Source organism: Thamnophis elegans, chromosome 15, assembly GCF_009769535.1.
Source record: "Thamnophis elegans isolate rThaEle1 chromosome 15, rThaEle1.pri, whole genome shotgun sequence".
In the NCBI taxonomy this organism is placed as follows: domain Eukaryota; kingdom Metazoa; phylum Chordata; class Lepidosauria; order Squamata; family Colubridae; genus Thamnophis; species Thamnophis elegans.
In genome coordinates, this window is record NC_045555.1 from 43,172,104 (window position 1) to 43,185,279 (window position 13,176).

General features: G+C 41.5%; 1 protein-coding gene across 1 annotated transcript in view; it reads right to left on the reverse strand.

The window, feature by feature from the left end:
• Window positions 1-217: 217 nt before the first annotated feature.
• Window positions 218-13,176, reverse strand: part of RNLS (renalase, FAD dependent amine oxidase) — a 138,858-nt gene continuing 125,899 nt past the window's right edge. Inside the window, exon 7 of the mRNA XM_032231583.1 lies at window positions 218-485. Coding sequence (XP_032087474.1) covers window positions 333-485 — 153 coding nt within the window. The 3' untranslated portion in view covers window positions 218-332. The remainder of the gene's footprint in view (window positions 486-13,176) is intronic.

A 13,176-nucleotide genomic window follows, 5' to 3' on the forward strand; every position in this document is an offset into this window, starting at 1 on the left:
GTAGTTTCTAATTTTTATCAACTATTTTCTAAGATTCCTTCCCTTTTGTTCACATAGTGTGAGATTTTCAACAATTTAAGAGAGTAATCAGGGAGGAATACATCCATTTTTCCTAGATCACTTACACACAGTGAAGCCAGAAAACATTAGTGCCCTCATGGAAGGGCTAATAAATAAGCGACATGCATTTTTCTTGCAATAAATCTGTGCGACATTTCAAGACTTCCATTCTTTATTTATTTAAAACAGCCAAACACCTATTCATTAGTATATCAATGTATATAACTCATCATAAAAACGTACTGATATTCAGAGAGAAAACAATGAAAATCCTACAAACTGGCCTTTAAAGCCTTCACAACACTTATGGCTGACTCTATGCACCCGTCTAAATTGGAATGGACAAATCCATCACCTCCACAGATGAGAAAAGGTTTTGCGTGAAGAGTAATTTGTCCTGGACTGCCAGAGAAAGCTTCTGTAACCTGTAATAGAATACATACAAGAATGAGAAGCTACTAATTACACTTCCTAAAATTGAGATAAGAGGTATTTCAAGGAAATGTACAAGCTGTAAGTAATAGCTTCAGTTTTAATAATGTCTAGAATAACAAATGTCTCATGCTTTCACGTTTTGCCATATTTTGGGCATTGTGTAGGCCAAGAACAGCAAGTAGACAATCTTGGCTAATTAAAATAAAGCTAAAATTGTGTCATTTAATATAGTATGGTTAATGTAGTCAAGTATTAATAAAGCACTTCACTTATAAAATAAAGCAAGATTTACTGTTGTAAACATAGATCACAACCAAATGCATAGAATACAATAAAACAACAATAAAAGAAAATAGGGCAATCAAAAGAGCGATATGTAAAGGTAAAGGTTCCCCCTCGCGCATATGTGCTAGTTGTTCCCAACTATAGAGGCGGTGCTCATCTCTGTTTCAAAGCTGAAGAGCCAGCGCTATCCAAAGACTTCTCCGTGGTCATGTGGCCGGCATGACTAAACGCCGAAGGCACATGGAACGCTGTTACCTTCCCACTGAGGATGGTACCTATTTTTCCACTTGTATTTTTACATGCTTTTGAACTGCTAGGTTGGTAGAAGCTGGGACAAGTAACGGGCGCTCACTCCGTTATGCGGCGCTAGGGATTCGAACTGCTGAACTTTCTGGTTGACAAGCTCAGCGTCTTAGCCACTGAGCCACCATCTTGAGCGATACATACAAATAGATTAAAACAAGATCAAAGCCAGGGCTGTAATAAAGAACCTAAAGAATCATTTTTGAATGTAAATGATGACCAAGCAGCAACGTACTATCATTTGGAAATAAATCTGCAAGAAGATAATTCAACCATTCGAGGTCCAAGCCCTTGAATTAACCTGCCATCAATAATTTGATCCTAATCTTATTCTGAGTGAGGCAGTGACAAACACAGTGAATTATGTCCTCCACCTAACTAGCCCACAAGGACAGAATCACTGTGCAACGGAAGACTTACAAAATCTTCCTTCCCATTAGCTACAGGTGTGGCCTCCATGCGAAGGGATGGAAATACCTTTCTCAGCAGGATGTTGGTAATATTAAGCAGATACAGAGAGAAAGTTCTGTATGTTTTTACAGTGATGAAACTTTGTATATTTGTACTGCAATAGCAACTTAATCAGCATCCCTTTCAAAAACCTATCTTTAACATTTTCTTTGCCCCAAGAGCTGAATTTCCCCAACAGGGTACAGAATACATTTGTAGGACAGGCAACAAACGTTTGACTTATTGGTTCCTAGTAGAGGTATTGGAGGAAACAATAGTGGGTGAATGTTTACCAATTGGAGAATGGGCTTTCTTCACTTCCAGAATCCCATGAACTCTCTTGTGCCAGGAAAACACTGACAAGGCTTTAGGACTTCACTGGCCAGGCAAGCAGCAGAAGGCTTGACTTGGCTGTTGAAGCTCATTTATCCTTGGGAGGTGTGTTCTACAATGGTCTAACTTTGGTCCTTACTGATGCTAAGCATAAGCTATCTGGAGTTTCTTAATCCCATGTTTACTTTGTATATAATCAATCCATTTTTTCCAGTCTCGTTTATATCTCTCGTTTGAATGTTCTTTGAGATATGCTGAAATTTTTGCCATTTCGGCTAAGTTTATAACTTTTAAAGTCCATTCTTGAATCGTAGGCAAATCTTTCTTCTTCCAATATTGCGCCACCAAGAGTCTTGCTGCCGTTATTAAGTACAGAACCAAATTAATCTCTGCTGCCGTAAAGTCAATACATATACCTAGTAAAAACAGCTGGGGGGTGAATTTTATCCTTCTTTTAAAGATATTTTGCAGAATCCACCATATTTTTATCCAAAATGCCTTAACATTACAACATGTCCACCATATATGAAAATATGTAGCCTCAAGAGAACCACATCTCCAACATTTAGGTTGAACTCAAACTGTTTAAAATTTGGGTAACAGTAAGAAGCTGAGATCAATGTAGAGATATTCTAGACGGTGATTGTCAAAAAGTTATACCATGTATGGTCTCTGGGAAGTCGGGGGGGAGGGAAGGGAGGTGGGGATCTAGGGGGAGGGGGGGGAGGGGGAAACATAATATGTGTTAAACTTTAAGGTACATGATTGCACTTGTATACTGTGGCTTTTTAATGTTAGTGTTAAAACAGAACAAACCGAATATATTGGAAGGTAATAGAAGTATACCGAAGGGAGGAGCTGAGTGAAAGAAGAAGGAGGGTGGAGAGGGGGAGAGAGAGGAGGAGGAGGAGAAGGAAGGGAGGGAATGGATTAAGAGAGGGAGTGATAGGGTCAGGGTTAGATAGAGGGGGAGGGGAAGTAGGTGTAGAGGTGTATGTGAGAAGGAAGAATGAAAGTTGGAGGGGGTTGAAAGAGGGTGTATGGTGGGTCAAGGTGGTATATTCGGTTTGTATTGTAGGGGACACTTTTTATATAAATGAGGGTTGTGGTTATTACTCAATGTTATATGCCCTGGTTATGCACAGTAAACATGTGATTGTATAGAATGAAACGGAAATAAAAATATTATGCAAAAAAAAGAAAAAAAAAAGAAAATACAATGGTCTAACTTTGGCAGGAAGTTTTGTAATGGCATTCAGCTGTTTTTTATTGGAGAACCAGTTATGCAAAATAGATTAACCGTCTGAGCACCAGTGCTACCATGACTTGACTAACTTGATTGAGTTAGACATGATTGGTTCCATTTGGGTTAAATTTGAAGGGGGTAAATTGTAATGATATGTGGGAATGACCTTGGGAGCCCAGATAAAGAGTTACTGTCTAGGAAACAGTCAGATAAGAGGGAGCATAGCCCAAGTTGTATAGTGAGTGGAGCAAGAGGCTGGGGGGGTGGGGAGAGGGGAAGGAGAGAAACTCTCCCTAAGTTATTGGGCTGCAAAAGTGACAAGTGGAATAATTGTATTTGCAGATTTGCAAAATTGGTATCAAGCTTACCAGATAAATTAGCAATAGCAGTTAGACTTATATACCGCTTCATAGGGCTTTCAGCCCTCTCTAAGCGGTTTACAGAGTCAGCATATCGCCCCCACAGTCTCGGTCCTCATTTCACCCACCTCGGAAGGATGGAAGGCTGAGTCAACCTTGAGCCGGTGAGATTTGAACCGCCGAACTGCAGATAGCAGTCAGCGGAAGTGGCCTGCAGTACTGCACTCTAACCACTGCGCCACCTCGGGGACAGGAAACATGATCAGATAAGCTATTTCTATTTTATTTTAAAGCTATGTTAACGAAATCTTACAAGTCCCAAAGTACTGTTCTTTCGCCATCACTTTTGCAGCCTGATAACTTAAAGGGGGGGGGTGTCTTTTCTGAGTTCTTGCTCCACCCATTATGCAGTTGTTGGCTATGCTTCCTCTTATCTGACAGAATCACCCTAGGCAGCATCTTTTGCTGGTCTCCCACGGTCATTCCTACATACCATTACATAAAGTGACCTCTTTTTTGGTGTTCCCACAAGGTATTAACTCTCTCATTGATCCAGAGAGCACAGATCCTTGGTTTCTTAATTTGGTTAGATGACAGACAATCTTTTGTGAAGGTAATATCCTATTACATTACAACTTGATGCATTTTCTTGAATGCTTCTGCCTCTTCCAAGTCACTTAACAAAAATACATAGAGGGAAGTGAGTGGTTTTTATAAAAATACAGGACCATGACAACAATTTTGTAAGCCCAGAAATCTGTCTCCAGTACTCCCTTCCCATTTGTTTTATTCCCACCGTGCAAAGTTGCCCATTCAGCATTATTTAAGAAAGAAATTGGGGAGGGGGAAAGGGAAGAAGCAATAGGAAGGAACAGTGGCAGCAAAGAACATGTTGCAATCCACAAGAAGGGGAAGTAGATCCAAACTCAAAGGACGTACATCCTTTACTTTGTAATTCACGCTTAAAAAATGGTCTAAATAATGAGAAATTGGTTTACTCCAAGCAAAATAGACGTGACATGTTTTTTTTCTTTGAATTAATTTTGCTGGGAAAGGAGGGGAGCAGATTCTTTTTAGCATCAATTGGCCTGTTTATAGAAGGAAGAGTACAGTATAAATAAAAAGGAACACAGACAACCATTCCTGCTGATGCAACTGGAAATAGCTGTTTACATGTTTACAGATATGGAATTTGGGCTTTTAAAGAGGACAGATCCACAGATTAATGTCAACAGGGCAAAAGCACTGACTATCTCTTATCAAAGGCACTAAAGGAGATCAAAGGAGTGATATGCAAATAGTTTATCTCTCACTAAGCGGATGCTTACCAAATAGTGGGAATGTTACAGAAATCTGACTGCAGCTGAAAGGGCAGGCAAACACCAACCCAATAATATTTATTTTATAATAAAATTTTCCCTTAACCTCAGCTTTCCTTATACCACTCTGCTGCTCAAGTGTAGCATAACAGTCTCATCTGCCCCCTTTTTTCGTGGGGAAGCAAACATTGCAAAGAACTCCATCAACAAAATGGGAACCATCTTAAATATAAACATTCAAACCCAAAAGGGAAGCAACAGATTTACTTATCCAATCTCGCACTGATCTTCCTCTAATCTTTCCAAGCTCATGCAGCTGTACGCAGCCTAGGTCTTTCACTTTTTCCAGGCTGCTTCCCACTGCAGCTCTGTTGACTGGCCCTTTTGTCTACTCACAACAGCACTTGGAGTCCGTTTCCTGTTTCCTCTGGTTCTATTTAGAGCACTGGTCCCCAACCTTTATGGCTTGGTGGCTCGGCGGGTTGGGGGGGAGGAGAGGGGAACTGTCCCGTGGAAGTGGCAGGCTGGCATGCGCTAGTTGAGCTGTGCAAGCTGCTTGTGCGGCCCGATTCCAAACAGGCCACGGCCTAGTAGTGAGATGTGGCCTGGAGGCTGGGAACACTTGACTTAGACCATCAACGTCAACTTGTTGCTCGGTGCAGTCAATTTGGGGCATCCACAGGGGAGACCGAAAAATTCCAGATAACATCTATGTGATTAAAGTGTTGGACATTTTTTACATGCCACAAAAAGAGGGGTGTGTGTGTTCAATTATGTGCCTGTAGATGCCACCTTGGCTTTTTTCACTTCACCCTCTTATAGGCATCCAAATTAAAGCATTTGGATCCAAAGACCCATTAGATCGCACAGGGTCGGCCTCCTCTGGGTTCCATCCACTAGCCAATGCCATCTGGCTACGACCCGGGGGAGGGCCTTCTCTGTTGCAGCTCCGGCCCTTTGGAACGAACTCCCCGTGGAGATTCGAACCCTCACCTCTCTCCTGGCTTTCCGAAAAGCCGTTAAGACCTGGCTGTGTTTGCAGGCCTGGGGTTGATGAGCTCCCTTCCCCTCTCGACAGGTGTGGCTGTTGGTTATTTTAAATGTCTGTTTTGTATTTGTATGTTCCCTTTACCGTTTGAGTTGTTCGCCGCCCTGAGTCCCTATAGGGAATAGGGCGGCATATAAATAAAATAAAACTTCAAACTTCATTGCAAAAAGATTCAATTATTAGACGTATCCCATCTTTCCTCCAGGAGCTCAGATTAATATACATAACACTCCAGGTAATCCTCATACGACCATTTGTTCAGTAATAGCAATAGCAATAGCAGTTAGACTTATATACTGCTTCATAGGGCTTTCAGCCCTCTCTAAGCGGTTTACAGAGTCAGCATAACGCCCCCACAATCCGGGTCCTCATTTTACTCACCTCGGAAGGATGGAAGGCTGAGTCAACCTTTGAGCCGGTGAGATTTGAACAGCCGAACTGCAGTCAGCTGAAGTAGCCTGCAGTGCTGCATTTAACCACTGCACCACCTCGGCTCTATAACTTCCCCCCCTTACATTACAAGGCAGTGCAAAATTGCAATGTTTAACGTTGTAGCTTCTCCGAAGAAATGGGCAGCAACATAGCGGCTGGGACAGTGCCTAGGTGCGATATGCAAAAGATGTCAAGGCAAGTTAACTCCAGAGGGAATTTTTTACTCCGCTGCATTAAAAACTAAGAATTTGAGGAAGTATTCAAACAGAGGAAAGAATGAGTCAGAACTGGAGGGGAGGCACTCTACCTGATTCCATCCAATTCTCTAAACAGTACAAAGATGAAAAAAAACCCTCAACTTTCTGTTTGAAGACCTCAAGTGGGGGAGATACTTACATATCTTGCCTCATGCATTACTTATTCTGTAAAGTTCTCTTCCCTCTCTCTTTTCCAAAATCTCACTGACTCCATCCAACCACAACTTTTTTAGTCATCCCCTTTCTTTCAACTCATCTTCCTCCACATAGTATTTGTTTTGCGATGTGATTTTCGCTCGGTTTCTCTAATCATCTAAACCAGAGTTCCCCAACCTTTCTGGCTCTGCGGACCAGCTGCGGGGAGGGGCAGGAAGAGGATGGTTCAGTGCGAGTGTCAGGGAAACATGTACACAACTCCATTTGTGCAAGCAGCATATGTGCCCACTTGAGCAAATTGAATAAGTTCACACGCCCGCTGCCTATGTGTGCATGCTCACCTGCCACTTCCATTTCCTGGTTCCGAACGGTGGGTGTTGGGGACCCCTGATTTAGACCACTGCACATCCTTATTTTATACTAACCACTGTTTCATTCAGTCGATATCTATGCATCATCCATTCATTCTTAGTTCAACATGATGTAAATCCAGTAAATGTAGTGTTATCTTCTACAACAACAAAAAGTAAATATTTTCCTTATGGAAGCAATCATACTATGCCCCTTCCCAATTCATCTGTTTTTTCCTCCTATAATAAAAACCCCAAATCGAGGGAAGATATGAGAGAAGGAGGGGGGGAAGAAGAGAGGAAAGGGAAGGGGAAGGAAAGGAGGAAGGGAAAAGAAAGGAGGGAAGGAAGGAGGGAAGGAGAGAAGGAGGGAGGGAAGGAAGGGGAGTGAGAAAGAAGAAACAAGGTAAGGAAAGAGGGAGGGAGGGGAGAAGATACCCAACCTTTGATGCCTATAAGGATTTTGATATTATGGGAATGTCTTGAAACACAGTCAAATGTAAAGTGAAACAGTGGATGTTGTATTGTCTTTTACCAGTTACTGGTTGTTGTATTTTTCTTTTACTAATAAAAATACTTTAATTAAAACCCCCAAATCTTCTTACATCCTTAATCAACAATGCCTTGAAACAGACCCCAAAACTCCAGATAAGGTCTAATAAATGAAGATTAATTCAATATTTTTCTTCTTCTGACTTGGAAAACATGATTCTACTAATGGAAGGCCACAATTACATTTTCTTTTGCAACCATATTATGCTTTCATGTTCAGCTTGTGATAAACATACAATCCTAAACTCCTTCTTACACATACACTGATCAAATTAGGTATCCCCCATCCTATGCCTACTTCTCTTTTTGTGTATGTGTACACACAAGTTCAGTCGTACAGTTGAGCCCACCACTGGCCAAATAACGATATCTCATTTTGTAAATAATTGTCCTCTTAATTCTGCTTTACTTTTGGAACTTTTGGACTATGTTTGAATTTGGGGGAAAAAAGACATAACTTGACATTTATAATTTCTATTAGTATGAAGAAGGGCTGTCAACAACATTTGTTGCTACTGCCGTTTATAAATCGTCACCGATTTCTATGACATAAACAGAACTTTCCCTATTCCTCTGAGTGTTACTGTTCACATAACTCTTCATTCTTATCAGATTCTGAGAAGAGCTGACAGGAGCCACAAGAACCTGGGGCTTCCTTTGTTACTAAAAAGAGAAATGGTAAAGTCTCTCTTGGATTGGTCTTAGCTCCTGGCGTCTTCTTGTTCTCTTGGTAACAATTCATTAGTGATTTGCTAAAGTAATTGTCTTCTCTTAAGAAGGATGACTCCCTATGGTTTCCTACAGTGTAGACTCCAGTCAAAGTAATAACCAGCTGCAACCTGGTTCCACCACAAATGCGCGCACAACAAAAGCGCGCCTGACTAAACCGCGGTGTCTAAAGCGCGGTGACAAAACCGCGTGCCGAATGAGCGACTAATTAGCCCTAAAGCGCGCCGACAAAAGCGCGCCGACAGAAGCGCGCTGTAACGTAACCCTCAACCTAACCCTCAACCTAACCTTCAACCTAACCCTAAACCTAACCCTAAACCTAACTGTAAATCTTACCTTAAATGAAATCGCGCTTCTGTCGGCGCGCTGTTGTCGGCGCGCTGTTGTCAGCGCGCTTTTGAAATCGCGGTTTTAGCGCCGCGGTGTTGTCGGCGCGCTTATGACGTTCGCGCTTTTGACGGGTCACGCTCCAACCCATTTAACATCTCAAGATCAGTCATGATTGGCTATGTGCTGACGAATCAAGCTGGTTTGCTAAAGGAAGAGATTTTCCATTTCAATAGTCAAAAAGTTTAGATGCTTCTCTTACAAACAAAAAAGGTCCGTCTAAGGGCCAAGGGATAAAAAAGCAAGACCTTAAGAGAATTGTGTTGATCGTAATAGATTAGCAACAACAGCAGAATTTTACAATAGTTATTATTACAGAAGGCGCAATCAATTATAAAACTATAAACATGTTTTAGTTGTTATTTAGGTTATTGCCCTAGGACAATTCACTATTCATTCTTACAACTCTAGTGCCAGAAAATTCCAAGGTTCAAGCCTGTCCTCACCACAGAGGTCCCCTAAGTGCCGAGGCCAATTTTTCTCTCCCAATCTAACCTATCGAATTGTTGTTCCTGGGTGGAAAAATAGGAGGAGGAATGCTCCTGAATGAAAAGTAGGATATACATCTGTTGTGACTCAGCAGATGTCTGCTGTGAGTCTTTTCGGGATACAAGATTCATTATGCAGCTGGGGCTTGTTAGAGGCAAGTTTGGAGATAAAAGGACGGATGCTGCCACGCCCTAGTTGCAGGAGTCAACATACATTCCTTCGTGCGCACAACATTGCTTAATACACTTGGATAAGCGTTTTGATGTTTCCTGTAACCCTGATTCGTGGAGACTTTGGAAGAAGTGCATTGCTTGTAAGAGTGTTTTTTTGCATTCTTGTCGGAGACTTGTATTTATGTTATTTTTGGGCTCGAAGTCAGTTTGAACTGAGAACTGATAAAGAAAGACTTCCTTTTAAGTTTGTCTGCTTGCGTTTGTTAAGAGCCGTGAAGGGGGGACAGAACATACATCTAATATATAGACAAAATGCTACAGGATTATTGTCTTCAACCATGCATTGAAATTAAGGACATATATTTATGATCTACAATTATCTTTAGGCACATTATACAAAGATTTAGCTGTCTAGGGAAGGTTGAGAAAAGTAGGAGTAAAGAGAAGAAGAGGACAATCAGCATCAAGGTGGATATTTGGAGAAGTGTTTCAATATTTGGAGGGGCTGCCACAACCTATTTTCCAAAGCACCAAAATGCAAGATTAGAAGCAATCAATGAAAACTAATCAAGGAGAGAATCAACTTAGAACTAAGGAGAAATTTCCCGACAGTGAGAACAATTAACCAGTGGAACAGGCTGCCGTCAGAAGTTGTGGGTGCTCCATCATTGGAGATTAAGAAAAGATTGGACAGCCATTTGTCCAGAATAGTATAGGGTCTTCTGCTTAGGCAGGGGATTGGACTAGAAGACCTCCAAGGTCCCTTCCAACTCTGTTTGTTTGTTTGTTTTTTGTTAAAATTCAGTTGTAATGGTAATGGATGCATTGTTGCAAGACCCAAAAGACCAAGTTAGGGATAGATTGTCATGGAGAAAATCTATGTAGTCTCTATGCGTTGACACTGACTTGATGGCACATAATCAATCAATGATTTCTGAAATTCTGTGAAAGACTTGTATAGCATGGCACAAAATTCCAGGATCTTGAGACTTTATCACATGTTCAACATTCTAACAGCTGGATAGCAATAGCAATAGCAGTTAGACTTATATACCGCTTCATAGGGCTTCCAGCCCTCTCTAAGCAGTTTACAGAGTCAGCATATCGCCCCCACAGTCTAGGTCCTCATTTCACCCACTTCGGAAGGATGGAAGGCTGAGTCAACCTTGAGCCGGTGAGATTAGAACTGCTGAACTGCAGATAACAGTCAGCTGAAGTGGCCTGCAGTACTGCACCCTAACCACTGCGCCACCTCGGCTCTACCCACTAAATCAGCCACTAAATCAGCTAGTCCTGAGTCCATGACAAGTCAGTGTATTTACTCCTAGCTACATGGACGATTTGCACTGCCCAAGTGACAGAAGCATTCACTTTTGGCCAAAGAAAGAGTGGACTAAAATAGGTGTTGTTGCTTAATATGAATGCTTTGCTTAAATGTAAAAAGTAGACATTGCGTTACATTGTTGAGATCTTTTGAATCCGGGATGTAGAAATCAACTTTTTTCATTCTTGCTGTCATTTAGACAAAAATTTCTTATATGCCCTTCCCATTTGCTGCACAAAAATCACTATCCACCCCCAAACATGCACTGTGACTACGTTAATTAAATTTAAAGGTGCTTGAAGCAGTGTTATCTCAGCTGTTGTGTCAGCACTTCTTCATTGGATAATCAGGAAAGAAAACCACAAGACTCCATTGATAAAAATCAAGTGTACTTTTACTAATTATAAATGAACAGAAGCGTAGCAAAGCGAAGACTGATTATTTAGGCGCGAAAGCAAATGATATATAGAATAACCCATTCCCCACCCCTTGGCATCCCAGTCACAGTCCAATCATAATTCTCCCAAGTGTCAGGTGCGAGATAACTTCGAAAGGCATCGCCAAGATGGAATGTCGGTGCCGTTGGCCTTGGCGGGAAACCTCCTCCGCATGCGCAGTAAGACGGGCAGTAGAAACTCCAGAATCTTCCTCCAGCACAGTTAGCAATCCCCTCCCAAATACCATGCCCTCCCTCCCCGTTTCAATGGCAGCCGAAGCAGCAGCAGCAAAGCAGAGGCTGACATGCTGTTTTGCCTGCAGAAGATTCTAGGTTCAGTTGTGCTCGTTCTAAGACAGACGAAGTGAAGTTCTGAGAAAAGAAACCATGCACGTCTGCTGACAGCGTAGGCAGAATTCAGTGTGGGTAGGACTAAGCTATAAGAGCTAAAAATATGACATTCAAGAAACACTGATTAGATTGCCGTTTGTTTAGGTCTATGCAAAAGTAATGATGAGCAATTCTTGTTGTGTCTATATTTTAACATCTCTGCTGTATGAGTTGCAGTGGTTAATGTTTGGCTTCCAGGTGCAATTCAAGGTGCTCGTTATTATATATGGCAAAGGGCACATATATCTGAAGGACCGACTGTAATAATCTTTCTATTTTATGCAAGCCCAGTTTGCTTGCTTTGGGCCCCACCAATTAAGCAATTATTTAGTGGGACTGAGAAGATAGATGGATGTTCTCAGTTGTGAAATCTACTGTTAGAAATAATATCTTTTTGGAGATGACTCTTATATTGTCTATTTTCAAGCACTCTTTAAAAAAAAACAACTAACTTTTTTTCCAGGCCTTGTGTTAGATATATGGAAGAGCTCTCAGAATTATAGGGAATTTGGATGTTTTCTTTTTTGCTTGATGGCGCAGTGGTTAGAGTGCAGTATTGCAGGCTACTTCTGCTGATGACCTGCTGCCAGCAGTTTGGCAGATCGAATCTCACCAGGTTCAAGATTGATTCAGCCTTCCATCCTTTGGAGGTGGGTAAAATCAGAACCCAGATTGCCAGCAATATGTTGACGCTGTAAACCAGTGGAGGGTTTCAAAATTTTTTCGAACCTACTCTGTGGGTGTGGCCTCCTTTGTGGGAGTGGCTTGCTGGCCATGTGACCTGGTGGGAGTGGCTTGCCGGCCATGTGTTTTCTTTCTTTCTTTCTCTGTCTCTCTCTGTCTCTCTCTCTTTCCTTCCTTTTGTCTCTCTGTCCCTTTTTCCATTTTTTCTTTCATCTCTCTCTCACTTTTTCTTTCTTTTTTCTTTTTTTCTTTCTTCCTTTCTTTCTCTTTCTCTATGTTTGTGTCTGTGTGTGTGTGTGTGTGTGGTGGGTTTCAAAAAATTTTGGAACCCCTTCTGTAGGTGTGGCCTGCTTTCTGGTGGAACCTCTTCTAACCGGTTTGGTAGATTTGACGAAGCGGTTCTACCGAACTGGTGCGAACTGGTAGGAACCCACCTTTGCTGTAAACCGCTTAGAGAGGGCTGTAAAGCACTATGAAGCAGTATATAAGTCTAAGTGCTATTGCCATCGCTATTCCAGAATAGTCATAGTTTGTATTGCTATAGTCATTTCATATTTATTGCTGTTGCCATTTTGTAAAGCTGTTCAGAGTTGTCTAGACTGGGGCAGCCAGACCAATAAAATAAAATAAAATGATAAATAAAATATCAATTGAACTATCCACTAGGTTGCCAGGATTTTCTTCCTGGCTAATTAGATATAGTAACACACAGTATTTATAAAGTTAGGAGGGTGCCTTCAAGTCATTTTCTGAATCCTAGCAATTGCCTGGGTTACTCTTTGCACTATTCTTGGCGGGATTTTTCAGAAGTAGTTTAGTAGTTTTTTAGTAGTTTTTATTAGAATTTGTAGGCCGCCCTTTTCCCTGAGGGGACTCAGGGCGGCTCACATAAAACCGGGAAGGGGGAATACAAACATTGAGATACAACATATAATAAAACAATAAGCAACATACACTCATCATTCGGGAGGGGTGACTA